Here is a 14,315-nt window from a genome sequence, read left to right on the forward strand (position 1 = left end):
TTAAATTTGGTCGCATCATTTCAAATCTTCAGCATCGTCAGCAGCCAAATGTTGTAATATTGGACAATTCATTTGCCGCATTGTTCCCTGCTTAGGGGTCTAGATTACAAAATAAGGGAGTAATGTGCGGTAAATACGAACGTTGTTAGAGCACATTACCCAAATCTATTTCTAAGCACTTTGGATGCCCCGAATTTACTAATTCATTCTCCAGCTCAGAAGGACTCTGGACAGCATGAATAGGGGAGTAAACGGGAAATAAAGGAGAGAGTAAAGAAGGGTGATGGTAGAGAATAACCGCTGAGGAGGGCTAAGCCGTGGCATATTGGGCAGTCGGCTTGTAGCTGCCTTACTGTGTTCCTCTTCATCATGGCGCTATTGACATATCTGTACAGGCACGGTGCTGGGAATGGGAACCACCAAAACACTTGCTGTAATAATTGTGAATAAAAATTTTATTGTAACCTCTAATCTTGTTGATTGGAAGGTATGAAAATGTTGGTCTATCTTTGTGTTGCATGTCTTCTTATATGTAAATTGGAAAACATTTTTTTGGCACTGTGGGTTTGTTTTATTTTATTAAATTGCGATTGACAGCTGTACTGTATCATTGCGAATTGCGAGTTATTATTCTAGTATTAGCAAAATGATGAATCCGTCTTTGAATTTGTTTACAATGAAACATAAAAAAATATTTCAAAACAAAGGTCAAAAAGTCTTTACAGCTTACAGACTGAGGGATAACATCCAAGGAAGCCAAAAATGTACCTACTAAGAATTAAGCTACTTGCATAGCATTTAAAAGGTTAAAACAAATAATATAGGGATGCCTTTCATCTCTGTCCAGCTACATTGCACAACTAAACGGATGAAATTTGACCCTGATCGGGTTGAACAATGGTGCACCTGCCCTGTTGTGTTTGACATGTGTTCCATGTGAATTATTCCCCCTACTTATGCATATATGCAGGGGAAACATATGTTCCTCCACATATCCTTTTCAGCCTCATCGCGAAGCTGAAACAATGGGGTTCCTTCCTGACTGGCAAATGTTTCTGTACCTCCCCTACTGAGTCTGCCGTGCAGGGCTGATTCGAAGCGAAATCCTATTCCAGTAAGAACGCAGATCTAAGCCGACTTCTGCACAGTCGGCCAAGAGTGATAAAACTTTTATGGAGTTTCCCCCCAGGCTTGGTCTTCTGCTCGCGAGCCCGCAAAGGAGCAGCCACTGCACCGAAACACTTAGACCGCATACATAATGAAGACGGGTCGTCGAGCTGATTAGATCTTCATTTAACGTCCCATCCAGCCGGCACACGGGTCCCGTCCCTAATTGGGGGGAGAGCGTCGGGAGTCTCTGCTTGTTAATTGTGTAATGTATCTTCCCTTTCATGCCACCCTCGGGGGAACCCGGGGCACCCCGATGTGACGCGCGAAGTGTCAGCAGCGGGAGGCGATCCCGTCCAATTAGCGCTCAAAGGCGGAAAGCTGCGCTCATTCTGCCAATTTCCCTTTCTATTATCCCATCGTCTTGATGGGGTAAGATGGAGGGAGCACCCTCCTGGGATTATATGATACTCCATTTCTCCCCGCTTCTGTTCAACCGGAATGAATCACGGCTCGAAACGCAGCCCGCGATTGGCTGGGGGGAGAGACCCTCGGCGTGCCGTATTTCACTGCGTGTGCACAATATTGTGGGAAGTTTTCCCCGCGCGAGTCAATCCTCCTTTTTTAATATCGCCACTCCAATCAGCCAGCGTACTGGAGTAGAAAATGGGAAAATCACCCGTACCGGGTTCGGAGCACAGGGGGCACCGCACGCAACCCGAGAGAATCAAGCAAAATGGGAAAAGGGCACAGCCATCGTTCATAAGCTACCCCGTCTCGCCACCACGGCGTAATGCGAGGAGTATTGGCCTGTTAGATCAGGTAATGAGAACATGAAGTGAAAAAGATGAAGACAATCAACCCACAGACACAGCTATGGATTGGCAGCGATGGTGGTGTATTATGGAAGGTCCTTCACAGAATTATCACCCAAAGCCTGCAGTTAACACACATGTACTTGAAAGAATGTGCCTCAATCAATTCTCATAACTTGACTTAATGTACAGTTCTTTTTCTTCAATAACAATGAAGGGTGGCAACTGTCTTAAAGTTGAACATAACAGTGCTTCACTACATTTTCTGACAAAACCTCACCCAACATTCCTTCCTTTTTCTGCAACCTCTCAGTAGCACATGTAAAAAGAAAATTCCCCACATTCTATGATACTGGTAACTGTGTTCGCTGTTCGTTACCTTTCATTTTTTAAGGTAAACTTTGTAAAAACTCTCTTAAATGTTGCAACAGTGTTTCAGCTCATACACTAATGCTGAGTCTGCTGAAATCTTACCAAACATTCCTCCCCTCGGCTAGCTCACAAGAAAAAAGGACCTGATCAAAATTGCACAGTACATAAATTTCCACACTAACTCAGAGTCTGTTGTCTTCAGAAATTACCGTTCATTGTCAGGTTAACTTGCAAAGACTCTTAAAAATCGCAGCAATGTTTCAGTTCATTCTTCCCTCAGCTAGCTCGCAAGAAAAATGGACCTGATCAAAATTACACAGTACATAAATTTCCACGCTAGCTCTGCTCCCTCTCCGAGTTACCTTTGATCTGCTGTAATTTGTGCCCAACCTTTGAACACTACGCCTCCTCCCATCCGGGCTTCCCTCCCACCCAGAGGGACTGACATTTTCCAAACTGACATTCCGCAGGCCCTTGGAAGATGGGGCACCTTGGGAATCCTGATTACCAGGTTCAGCGCAGAACGTGACATTGCACATCTCCTACATTAAGATGCTCTGTGCCTTTAAGAGTTTGAAGCAAAGTCTGACACTTACAAGAAACCAAGTTTCTTACTGACTGACAAAGTTGGTAGGAGGGAAGGAGGCACATCTCTCCTTTAGTCTACAGTCTGTATTGAAATTGACTCTGCTCTGTTTACAATTAAAAGTTAACTAACTAATTTAAAGAAGTCCTGCTTTCTTTTCTTCGATTCAATTTTTTTGAACTTACTGGTAAGGAAAATTTCTGCTTATTCTTTTCTTCCAGGACCAGTAATTTTCAAGGACAACAAGAAGCCATAGGCGACAATTCTCCGTGAAGTATTATATATTGCAACAAAAAGAAGTAGCCATTGGCGACAATTCTCTGTGAAGTGTGATAAATCGAACAAAGAAAAATTGTTTAAACGCGCGTCGGCGCGGCTCAGTCATCTTAAGACGCAACAACCAATCAGAGATGCGAGATGCCTACACGTGACGCGGGAAGGGCGCGCGATGCCCGAAATATTTTTGCGTCAATATTCAGCGCCGTGATTCAAGAGATTAATACCCGGAAACAATTTTTTCTTGTTTTGAACGCATTAACATGCATTTACGCTAATCTAGTATGATTCAGGGTTACTTTTTTTTTAACCTGCCATGGCCAGATTATCTAAAGATGTGTGTATTGTGTGTACAATCTATAGAAAGAGAAATGTACATCAGGTCCGATCATCCGATTTTCACGTTTCGGTTTTTGGTACTCGGTTCATGAACGTATTTTGGTTTGGCTCCTGGAATGTGCGAAAAAAATGACTCCCGGGACTGTCTACAGGGAACACTCGCACATTCGCGGTGTATCAGGACAGCGCGACTGGTCGTCATTAGCGCAGTAACAGTTGCATAAACGGACGAAACCATTTCAAAGAAATGGGGATGTTTCGAAAATAAGCATTTACTCCAATATCAAAACAGCTACGGTAAAAATAAAAAGACGTGCATCATCCCGGACATAATGCAACACCACATGCGAAATTACACAGAAATGCGACGTACGGAAGAATGCGTTTTGGCTGCGAACATCTTCCAAAAAAACTTGGCATCTCTTAACCATGGGCAACAACATCTGGAACCACTTATAAAAACCACCCCGTATCTGCATGAACTTTTTTGAACCCCACTGCTATTCCAAACAACGCGTTTTTCTGGACCATTCCAATTCGCCTCGTAATTGTAGGGGTGCGTCTGCGATATTACATTGACCGCGAAAGCAGCAACGGCAAAAATACACATTCGTGCATCAACACGGGCATGCCCGCAGACGGCGTATAAAATTGCGTGCCGATTACACAAAGAGAACCCAGTGTTTTGACTGCGAACATGAAAAATCAGCCGATTACAACACTCCGTCCGGAGGTCCTGACCTCCTTCACGGAGTAATAAATGTGCATTCTAGATTACAAAAGTACGTGACAATTCTGAATACTAGTAAACTATTCAGTTTACAGCACTGAATAATGCTTAAGTTGTGTGTTTAAATGAATGAATGATTGAAATGAATAACTAGTATACTGGTACTTATTATAATTCTTAATATTTTGTAGCATATTGCATGTTTAGGACACAAATTTGAGGGCTCGCTTGGACAGTACCTGCCAGAAACCATCAAGTTTAATGTAACTACTGTTATTGTAAGAGAAACATTGACACTGTGGCTTGAACAACATGTTGGTGATACCATAAGTGGAAATATTACATAGATGCAATGTAAAACAGAACACAAACAATCATCATCAAGAAGACCGTTGTAATTTGTGCCTCAATCACAATTACCTATCATTATCAAATAACACATTATTTTGTTGATAACACATTTTGTTGCAAAATTATGACAAAATGACCATCTATTACACATAAACCCGTCCACATCCACATCTTTACCTCTCCCTCTCTAACTGAACATAATAGTTTTATTGACCACAATAACAGAACTGACACATTTTTGATTATAACTACCTAAATAACATTTTCTCTCTCTTAATGTCTCCATTCTGATAACATATTTCAACACTAACTGACAGAACAGAATTAGCATGAACAACTTACTATGAAGATTTGTTTACTCAAATACTGTCTTTGATATGCCCATGGAGAAAACATTAGTCCTTAGATTCTGATCTCATTATTGATTTTGGTAAAATGTTGCAAAAAGTTCAAATTGCTGAGATTGTCTTCTGGCTGTAGAGTTAGTTTTGAATAAGCCCAACCATACTTACAGATACATACAGATGCCACAGGTTTTGTAACTTATGTTGTAAGTCTGTTCTTTATAATAATTAAAGTTTGCTTCTCTGAAGAAGGAACCAGTATGCCAAGTGGCATATTCCAGTGGAATGCTGTTTTTGTTATTTTCCAAGTAAACAACAGTACTGTTGCACAGACATTGCTCATTTTACTATCACAGTATATATTAAGTTGTCATTGAAAAGGGTAATTCAGTTAGTGGTCTTGCAGCCACCTGGTATGTTACTAGAATATTTTTAACTTCTTGACCAACCTGGCTGGTGTGTGACAGAGAAAGTTTGAGAATTGTGCAGGTTTTTTAAAACACAAGAACTACTTCTCCTGGTTAGATATGTTGGTATGCACCGTAGCATATCATTAATAGTTTATAATTATACATCATTTAGTACCATCGTCCCATTGACATCAACAATATGCAAGCGCTATCTAATGTCTAGAGAAGTCTCACCAGAATTACATGTAAGTTGTGACATTTCTAATGAACATTTTTGTAAGGCCAAACTTGGATAATATTATTAAATAATGAGGTGTCTGCCTGTTGCACAACTGTAATACTGGTGTTTTAACAGAACTGCTGGTCTGAACAAAATTAATTTTTGCCTCAAAAACACAAAAAAAAACCTCTGCCAACCAGACGTACATGTAGGCAAAGGTAAAGTAGGCATAATGTATGTGTACAGGACTGTGCATTGCAGACTACTTTAAGATATCTCCCCAAATTCCCCACTTAAACCAGTGCCACATCTTCCTCAATATCTTTACAATTAAAATATTGCTGCGAACAATTTTGACTTTATAAGAAGAACAAGAATATACTAATCTGCAGCAAGACTCTGAAATAACATCGCGATCTACGGGGTGACCATTCGTCACGCCTGCGACAACTTCTGTTTGACCTCCTTAACTAACATGGAACAGATGGCCATTTTTTCGCAGTTGACGGTAATGCTAGCAGAGTTGTCCTCGCCCACCTTGACCGTAACGAGCAGCAATGTCCCACCGCTGACCGTCTTCCCTGCGAATCTGTAGAGCCCGTCCTGGCTGGAGAAGACTGGCGCGACGTTGGCGAGCTCGGAGATGCGGGAGGTGATGGTTTTGGAGTTGTTGTGCTGGGACGGGATGCTGGCCTTGCCCGAGTTTTCATTCATACCAGTTAGCTTACCTGTGGGAGGAGAAAACAACAAACAATATTCATAATCATTAATGAAACTTATTAAGAGAAAAAAGATGATCACACAAAAGAAGAAATTTTTCATCGGAAGAATAAATTTGGAAATTAAAGCTACTAGATTGTATGTATAACTATCATATCATATACAGGACACCTCCTTCCTATGCAATAAAATTTTATTGCTTTCAGCCCAGGGTACATTTAACTTTATAGGAGAATAAAGAAAGCGAACACTGAACACAACAATACTGCAACCATAAACCTGTGTTAGGACAAAACAACAAACGAAAAATTTAATTCATTATCATTAAAGCTATTAAAGAAAAACAGATGATCACAAATCTTTCTTGACAACAGAAGAAGGAATTTCTCCATGGGAAAATAGATTTATACTCAAGCTACTGACTTTGGTATATGAAGTAGCATAATCACAATTTTTCTTTTGACTTTGCATACAATAGTCAATTTTTCTCAGCCCAGACTTTATAGAGCAACTGAACCCAAAAGAATTTCCGATGATTTGAAGCAGCCATCTTCTTAATCCACCTAATAGATCTTTCTTCAAACCTACTTTGAATTGACCTCAGAGTCTGTAATATTCTATCAAAAGGTTCATGATTAGATTCTGTGAACAATCACCACTGTAGCTACAAAAGCTACAAAATAGAGTGGGTAGGGTAGTACTAGGTTGCGACCGCTACACTCCTAGTGCAACTGTTCTGAACCTGTTAGGCTGGACCTCGGTAGCACAGCACCACAAACGAGCCAAGGCTATTTATATGTTTAAGGCACTAAATGGAACGTCACCTCCACACATCTCTCAACTATTCACAACATCCGCCAGTACCCACACAACACGCGACTAAGCACACAGGGGGGACTTCAGCTACCAAAAGCTCCCTTGCAGTACAAAAAGAGATTGCTTTCTTTATCCGGTGCAGTCCTCTGGAGCTCAATTCCTCCTCACGTCAGAAATGCAAAAACTCTCCGTGTCTTTAAGATTTCCTTCTCATCACTTTGCAGTTAATATGATTTCTCTGTTATTTTTTTGCATTCTGTACATAATCATTGATATGCAAATTCAGTTCCATTATCAATATCATTTACATCATTTATATTTATTTACTTGGTTTGTTTTCTGTACGCTATTAATTTATCCTGTTTCTTTTATTATCACAACGATTATGATTGTACCTAAGTTAGTTCTTTTACTTTTTCTGTTATTATATTATGTATTGTTCTGTGCAGGGAGCGTTGAAAACCACCATTGGCAATATGCTACCTCTGGATAAATAAATAAATGAAAAAATGAAAATGTAAAAACCATCTACATTTACATCTACATAGATGGCCTGTGTTTAATCTGCCATCCTTTTGCCTGCATACGTTTTATTTTCATTTCATTACCTTAGGGTACACAGGTTTTTATTTTCCATGTGTCTGTGTGTGTTTGTGTTTCCTTTGTTATTTTTACATGCTGTGCGGAAAACTAGCAAGAGGTAACAAAATGTACAGTGTGTGTGTGTGTGTGTGTGTGTGTGTGTGTGTGTGTGTGTGTGTGTGTAGGTCAAAGGTCCCACAAAAGGTCCCTGTCTTCAACTCAGTCCCTGTCTTCAACTTCCCGGATATATGTTGTAGGTATTTCTTGCTGTTGCCTCATTGGAGCCAGTAGGAAAAAGCATGTACAGAATCAGCAAGAAATCTATGAATATAATGAATAAAACCAGAAATTCACAAAAACTCTTAACTACTTCACAGAGGTATGAGATCTTCAATTTCTTGTTATTTTAGAAACAGGCAGTGTACTAAAATAATCAACTACTTCGCACAGTTCTACAATGACATACACTGTACAGTAAGACACGACCCGCGCAGGAAAAACGTCATCCCAGTCTCGCAGAAGTGTGAGGAGGAAGACAAACGACGGCTCAAACCCGGGGATCAGAGCGGGGACCGGGGGAGACAAATGTGTCTGACAACAGCTCGGTGAGGATCTGTCTGAGCAGAGCGAGTCTTCATGCATCAGCCACAGTCTTCTGCCGTCTGATATTGCTCTTCTGGACCTGCCCTCTTTCCAATGTCTGTCTGTGTTTGTTAGAGGTGTACTGTAGTTGTTTTTTTAGCATGACCTACTGAGTTCAAATGCTTCATACAGATATGTCTAAAATGGTTTCTGGGCCCCTTCTGTTTTAAATTTCTGTTTTTCACAGGAACAAAACAGATTGTTACATTCAGTATGGAGGCTCAAACCTCCTATCATTCAGCTATCAAATTCAAACCACACCCTGCCTTTCTAACCTTCAAGGCAACAACCAAAACAACCAAATTGAATGTACATTTGTATTATCCTACCTTGCATTTAGACATTCTGGGGATAATGATATACTGAATACCTGTCCGATGACTGGTGATTGTTCACAATGTGGTACATGTGGTACAGCTTTTCCACATGCAAATAATGTCAACTTTGCAGAACAATTTGAAATAACCATGAATCAAAACCCTTGTGTGTGTGTAACCCACACTTTCTGAATCTGTTACCTTCTCTGTATTAAAGACAATTATAATTATTAAAGATAGTTACTATCTCACACTTAATTTGACCCCTAATTAGCCTCAAGTTAATGTCGGATTATCACCACCGTTATCCCCTCAAATCATTTCACTTTCTGTTGCAGCTCATCTTTCAATCACAAAATTGAAGTTAAGCCCGTATCTGGTTAGGTGCAGGTTAGGTATAAGTACACATCAAAAATACCTGCACCACTCCAATTTTACCTGCACTCACTTAGGTAGAATGCAAGTTTGAAATATCCATGATTTTTATCAGTCCAGAGGTATGCACATACATTGTAAGAAAAGACTGAAAAATTTGCACAGTAAAATCTCTAAAAACCCAGAGTCTTGCTTCCTGTGTAGGCTGTGGTCCTTTAAAATTCACACAATGTTAAACTGAACATGTGTACCAGACAAGAACAGAGCCACCTGATCAAGCTTTATCTCCCTAACTAATACAGGAAGACAAGCTTATAACAACTCTGCCTAACTAGTGATGTCTATAGATCCTACAATCACTCCTATTCCCATCCAAGCCTCCCCAACCAAAGTCAGGTGCCCATATTACACCTGGGTGGAGCGAGGAAAGTGAAATAAAGTGCCTTTCCCAAGGACACAACATCTAACCTAGAATGCAAGGAATCAAACCCATAGCCTTTTGATCTTGTCAATTGGACATTCAATGCCACCGAAATTAGTTTTAAGTCAGTGGTTGTAGCATGAATCCTTACTTTGCTGTGCTGTGAAGTCAGCCTCGGACATGGTGACAGCCTGTAACAGTTCTCCTACTGGTGGTTTGATGCTCACATTGTACTTGCGGTCCTGGGTGCTGCGCAGGGTGGAACAAAAATTGAAGGGAACAAAAACAAAATATTTCACTCACATCTAAACCTATCACTGAAAGTTGACATTAACAAGCAGAAAAACAAACATAAGAAAGAAATTACACACATTTGTTGTACAAAAAATGCACCAACACTTGCAACCACCTTCACAATTTGTCAAGTACATGTACTGGAATGTCCCCAAGACCTTCTGTAACAACAGAACATAATGGGTGACTCACCATATCTGGAAGTTTGCGGGCTGTATGGTATCCTTGAAGTCAATCCCTATAGACACAGACATGGACCCCCCACCAGGCAGGGTCGGGATCTCCGGAAACTCTTGTAACGTCATCCCAGCCTGCAATTTCTGAGGGACAAGAGGTTGTGGACATTAGGGTAACAAGTTTCAGAGTAGACTGTGATCTTCTGCACCCCAACATACATGTAGAGTAGCAATGCCACCTATTGATGATATCAAGTACTGCAGCACACCACAAAGCTGAATTGTATACATCACTAACACTTCAAAGTAATATATTGCAATAATAGCAACTTAAGTACATTGTAACTTTACAGACTTCATTCAGTAAGACACCTCTAGAATGTTTTTTTCAAAACATTTCAGTTCTCTTATGAACTGAAAGGCAAAGAAACCGTGGTGCAGGTAAAACGTGTCTGTTGCATATAATTTTACCTGCACCAATGCAGATATGCAGAAAACAAAAACCTATCTCTCCCCACCTTCTCCCCTATTCTGATGTTGCTGACTGGTGAGTCGGTGTGGTTGGTGAAGGTGAGCTCCACGGGAACCATGGATGTGGAGTAGATGCACGTGCCCCGGGTAAATCTGTAGTTGGCCGCCAGACCTTCTCCTGTCATTCTGTGCAGCAGCTCGTGTGACGTCGTGGATACAAACATCGGAGTGGTCACCTAGAGAAACAAAATGTAAAACAAAATTCAATGCATAATAGGATTCATGTCATACTGTCATTGGTTCTAGATACAGGGTCATTCCTGCAGAAATTCATGCAGAAAAGGAGGAAAGCATTTGACAATCTTTATTTGTGCAATGTAAAATGATGCAGGCTGTATCACTTTGATTCATTGGGGTAGTCTATTGTAAAATGGGTAGAACTTTGCTGCAATTTTCTTGTTCTCTGTCTTGTCTTCTTGCCATGCTTTTTGTATAAGACCACTTGTTTAAGAAGACTACTTTTCCTTAGTCCCCTGGATAATTGACAAGTTTTATTGTATTTCGTAATTGCTATTTATGAACAGTCCCTAACCCTTATTACAGTCTTGACACTGATAGCTGTGTCCTTCCTGTCATGAATGGACAGTCCCTAACCCTTGTTACAGTACTTACACTGATAGCTGTGTCCTTCTTATCGTTAATAGACAGTCCCTGAAGGTCACTGGCCAGAGATGGACTCAGGACGTCCAGTGCTGAGGCTGGGGTTGGGACAGGTGCAGATGTACTGGACATGTCGACTGTGGAGGGACAAAAATGGGACACATGTTGGTCAGTTTCAGACATTGGTTATGTTAAGGCACCTCTCAAATCAGCTTCAGTCAAGCAGAACCAGGCAGAATGAAGACGGCAAGGTAGTTCTTGGCCACCACTGGTCATACCTTCATGAACACCATGAAGAATTGGTAAATAGTCTAAATACAGTCTAAAACATTATACAGTCACTTGCAGACATGATGAAATCATTGAATTTCATGAAAGCAGGGTTGCTCACTACAACTCCAAGCAACTAGTTTCCTTCTAGCTTGCCAAGGGCTTCACCCTCACTAAATATGATACCATAAACCCTGCCATATGCATAATTATGTAAACCTGTAAACTATATTGTTTTAGACCTTCTGTATCAAGTAACGTGGGGTCTTTCTCCTCCGCTGCCTGGGAGGGGGCAGAATCTGCATTCTCTTTACTTTCTGTAATGAAATGCCTGTTATTCTTCCCATTCATGTAACAACCATTTAAAGGCACCAAAGCAAGTTCAGGGCAGTGAAACTGGATTTTCAAATTCAGTTTTCTTTTAATTTTCTGCCACACACTTGCATCAGTTTTTGGGTGCCCAGAAGATGTAATTCAGCCAAATCAGTATGCCTTGATCTATTTTTGGAACACAAGACAATGTAAAAGAAAATCCCAACTTACTGTCCTCCAGGTCCAGCAGACTGACTTCCTGTTTGGCCTCCTTCTTGGGTTTTGCTGATGACTTACTTTTAGGCGGTGGGGTCTGGAAAACAACATACAGTCATTCACACCTGCACTCAACAGTTAGGAGAGGTGCCAGCCAACTGGAAATAGTCTAACAGGCAAGGACCTACCTTTTTCTGAGGTTTGGTGTCAGGTTCACTTTCACTGTCGCTGTCAGAGTCACTTTCTGAGGAGCTCTCTGACTCACTACTACTGCTGCTGCTGCTCTCTGCTTCCTGTGGAGCAACAAAAATATATCATGGTGGGGTTACTGCTGCAGCATGGACTATACATGTACATGTAATTCATTTAAGTATACTGTTATTACTACACATATAACGGCACACATTTGCACAAAATGCACACACAGAATAGGGAAGAGGCTGGGATCTGAAAAGCAGAGAGCCAACCTGTTTGAAGGCATGATTAATAGGTCTAAATCAACCCAAACAGCAAACGGTTTCATAGATTTTTGCATAAGATATATGTGGACGGGTAGATACTGGTATGTAGCTTAAATCTTCCCCCACTGCAAAGGTACAATGTATCTTCAGACAGTTTACAAATTTAACAGAGCACTAAAGATAGAAAATGGTTCTCCAAAATATCTGTTGAATATGGATTTAATGGCATTAATAGATAACTTATTGGCAGATATCACCCATTGACTTAAGTGCTCCTTTGATGGTTTATAACTTTCATAAAACATTCTCGAAGACTGGGGATGACATGAGAATGTTTCTTACCTCATCGGATTTCTTCTCCTCCTTATCGCTACCACTCTCACTCTTGCTATCATCCTCACTTTCACTTTCACTCCCACTCTCACTGCTGGAGCTGCTGGACTCCTCACTGTCCGACTCAGATTCTGGAGACAGAAGAAACGGACAGGTTGACATTATTTCTACAGAATCTTATACACATGTGCAGGGCAAATACACAGGTAAGATAACTGGTGCAGGAAACATTTTAAATAACCATCCTGTACCAGACAAGTTTTAACTACACAAACGAAATAAGCAGGTTTGTAGGACTTGATGTATAAATTATTCATCAATCGGTCGCTGCTAGAAATCTAGTGGAAGTCATTCAGTGAAGAGTACATCCCCATTCCCCCCTGCCATTGCATTGGGCTAGTCTCACACAGTCTCATTAACATTCCTCCAAGAACACCAGATGGACGGCAGGAGGGGGAGGGGTCACCAATTCCACTGATTGGAAAGCGTTGACCTTCAACCCACAGTCGTCAGATTGATGTCTCTCATCTCACACTTCCCTGATTTCCTCTGAAATTGTTCTCCACGGAGCTTCTTCGTTTCAGGCTACAGATTTTCTCCTCTATTAATATTCAATCTCAGCGACTAGAATATCAATATGCTCTTTATTTGCTCTTTGTGGTTATTCATGATGACAGTTACCACAAAACTGTTCCTTCTACATGTACTTGTTTGGTCTTCTTAAGGTGAATGATTCATTATCATTTGTACGTCAGAGCTTAAAATGTCCTGCATATGCTGGTTAGTTCAGCACTTCAGGGGCTGTTGATGTAAGTACATGTTGTTTTGTACATCTCAGCTGCAGAGAAAACAAAACATATAGACCACTATTTCTGATATCTTTTTTTTTAATTTTTCATGCTAGAGCTCACCTGATTCTTCCTCCTCGTCAGAGTAGAAGGCTTCCTTCTTGGGCTTGCCTGCTTTCTTCTTATGGGTCTTCTCAGCCCATGGCATGGGCACCTGGGGGAGAGGAAAAGAACATCTTAAAGATCGTTCATTTCTAAAAAATGTTATAGGGTACTTGGAAAGAAAATGATGGCTGATCTCAAGAAAACAGAGAAAAAATGTAGAGGAACAAGACAGTAAGACAAATATGTATTGGGTATAATTTAAATATACCAAACAAGAGTGGTCTTTTGAGTGATTATGATGGGGGAAGGTATTGAAAATTTACTGTCTTGTACCTCTATTTTGTTTGTCTTGGACAGATCATTTCTCCATGCTAAAGTAGGCATTTGGCACCAAATTTGTATAGTGGTTAGGCACCAAGGAGAAGGTTAAAGAGGATTTCATAACAAGAGGAGACGTCATTGAAATGGAGTCTCTCTGAGGAAACCAAATTTTCCTGGCCACTTGTCAGTATTGAAATGAAACCAGTAAGAGGCTTCAAGATTAGGTACATGTAACATTAAAAGATGACATTAACAGACAGATTTTGGACAAACACAAGAAGACAGCATCACAGAGAAGATGTGGTATTCTACTAAGTCAGTCACACCACCCAAAAGTCCCCTGTAACTATATATTTGCTCTGCACAAAACCTACACCATATAAAGTAAACACCAGAAATAACATCAAACAACAAATTGTTAAACAAACAGATGTTTGTGCTGAATTATCTGCAGTAGCTTTGTGTTAACCTTACATGTATATTAA

At 40.5% G+C, this 14,315-nt stretch overlaps 1 protein-coding gene across 4 annotated transcripts in view; it reads right to left on the reverse strand.

Annotated features, from left to right (window-relative positions):
* Positions 1-4,605: 4,605 nt before the first annotated feature.
* Positions 4,606-14,315, reverse strand: part of LOC109464389 (AP-3 complex subunit beta-2-like) — a 47,794-nt gene continuing 38,084 nt past the window's right edge. For all 4 annotated transcript variants that reach the window (XM_019761340.1, XM_019761338.1, XM_019761339.1 and 1 more), the window contains exons 19-27: positions 13,528-13,618; positions 12,626-12,747; positions 12,011-12,115; positions 11,838-11,919; positions 11,037-11,161; positions 10,412-10,600; positions 9,910-10,037; positions 9,575-9,672; positions 4,606-6,278 (exon numbers count right to left, since the gene is read on the reverse strand). In XM_019761340.1, the coding sequence (XP_019616899.1) occupies positions 5,986-6,278; positions 9,575-9,672; positions 9,910-10,037; positions 10,412-10,600; positions 11,037-11,161; positions 11,838-11,919; positions 12,011-12,115; positions 12,626-12,747; positions 13,528-13,618 (1,233 nt within the window). In that variant the 3' untranslated portion in view covers positions 4,606-5,985. The remainder of the gene's footprint in view (positions 6,279-9,574; positions 9,673-9,909; positions 10,038-10,411; positions 10,601-11,036; positions 11,162-11,837; positions 11,920-12,010; positions 12,116-12,625; positions 12,748-13,527; positions 13,619-14,315) is intronic.

The sequence above is a fragment of the Branchiostoma belcheri genome, unplaced genomic scaffold (genome assembly GCF_001625305.1).
Source record: "Branchiostoma belcheri isolate BF01 breed outbred unplaced genomic scaffold, Haploidv18h27 scaffold138, whole genome shotgun sequence".
Classification (NCBI taxonomy): Eukaryota; Metazoa; Chordata; class Leptocardii; order Amphioxiformes; family Branchiostomatidae; genus Branchiostoma; species Branchiostoma belcheri.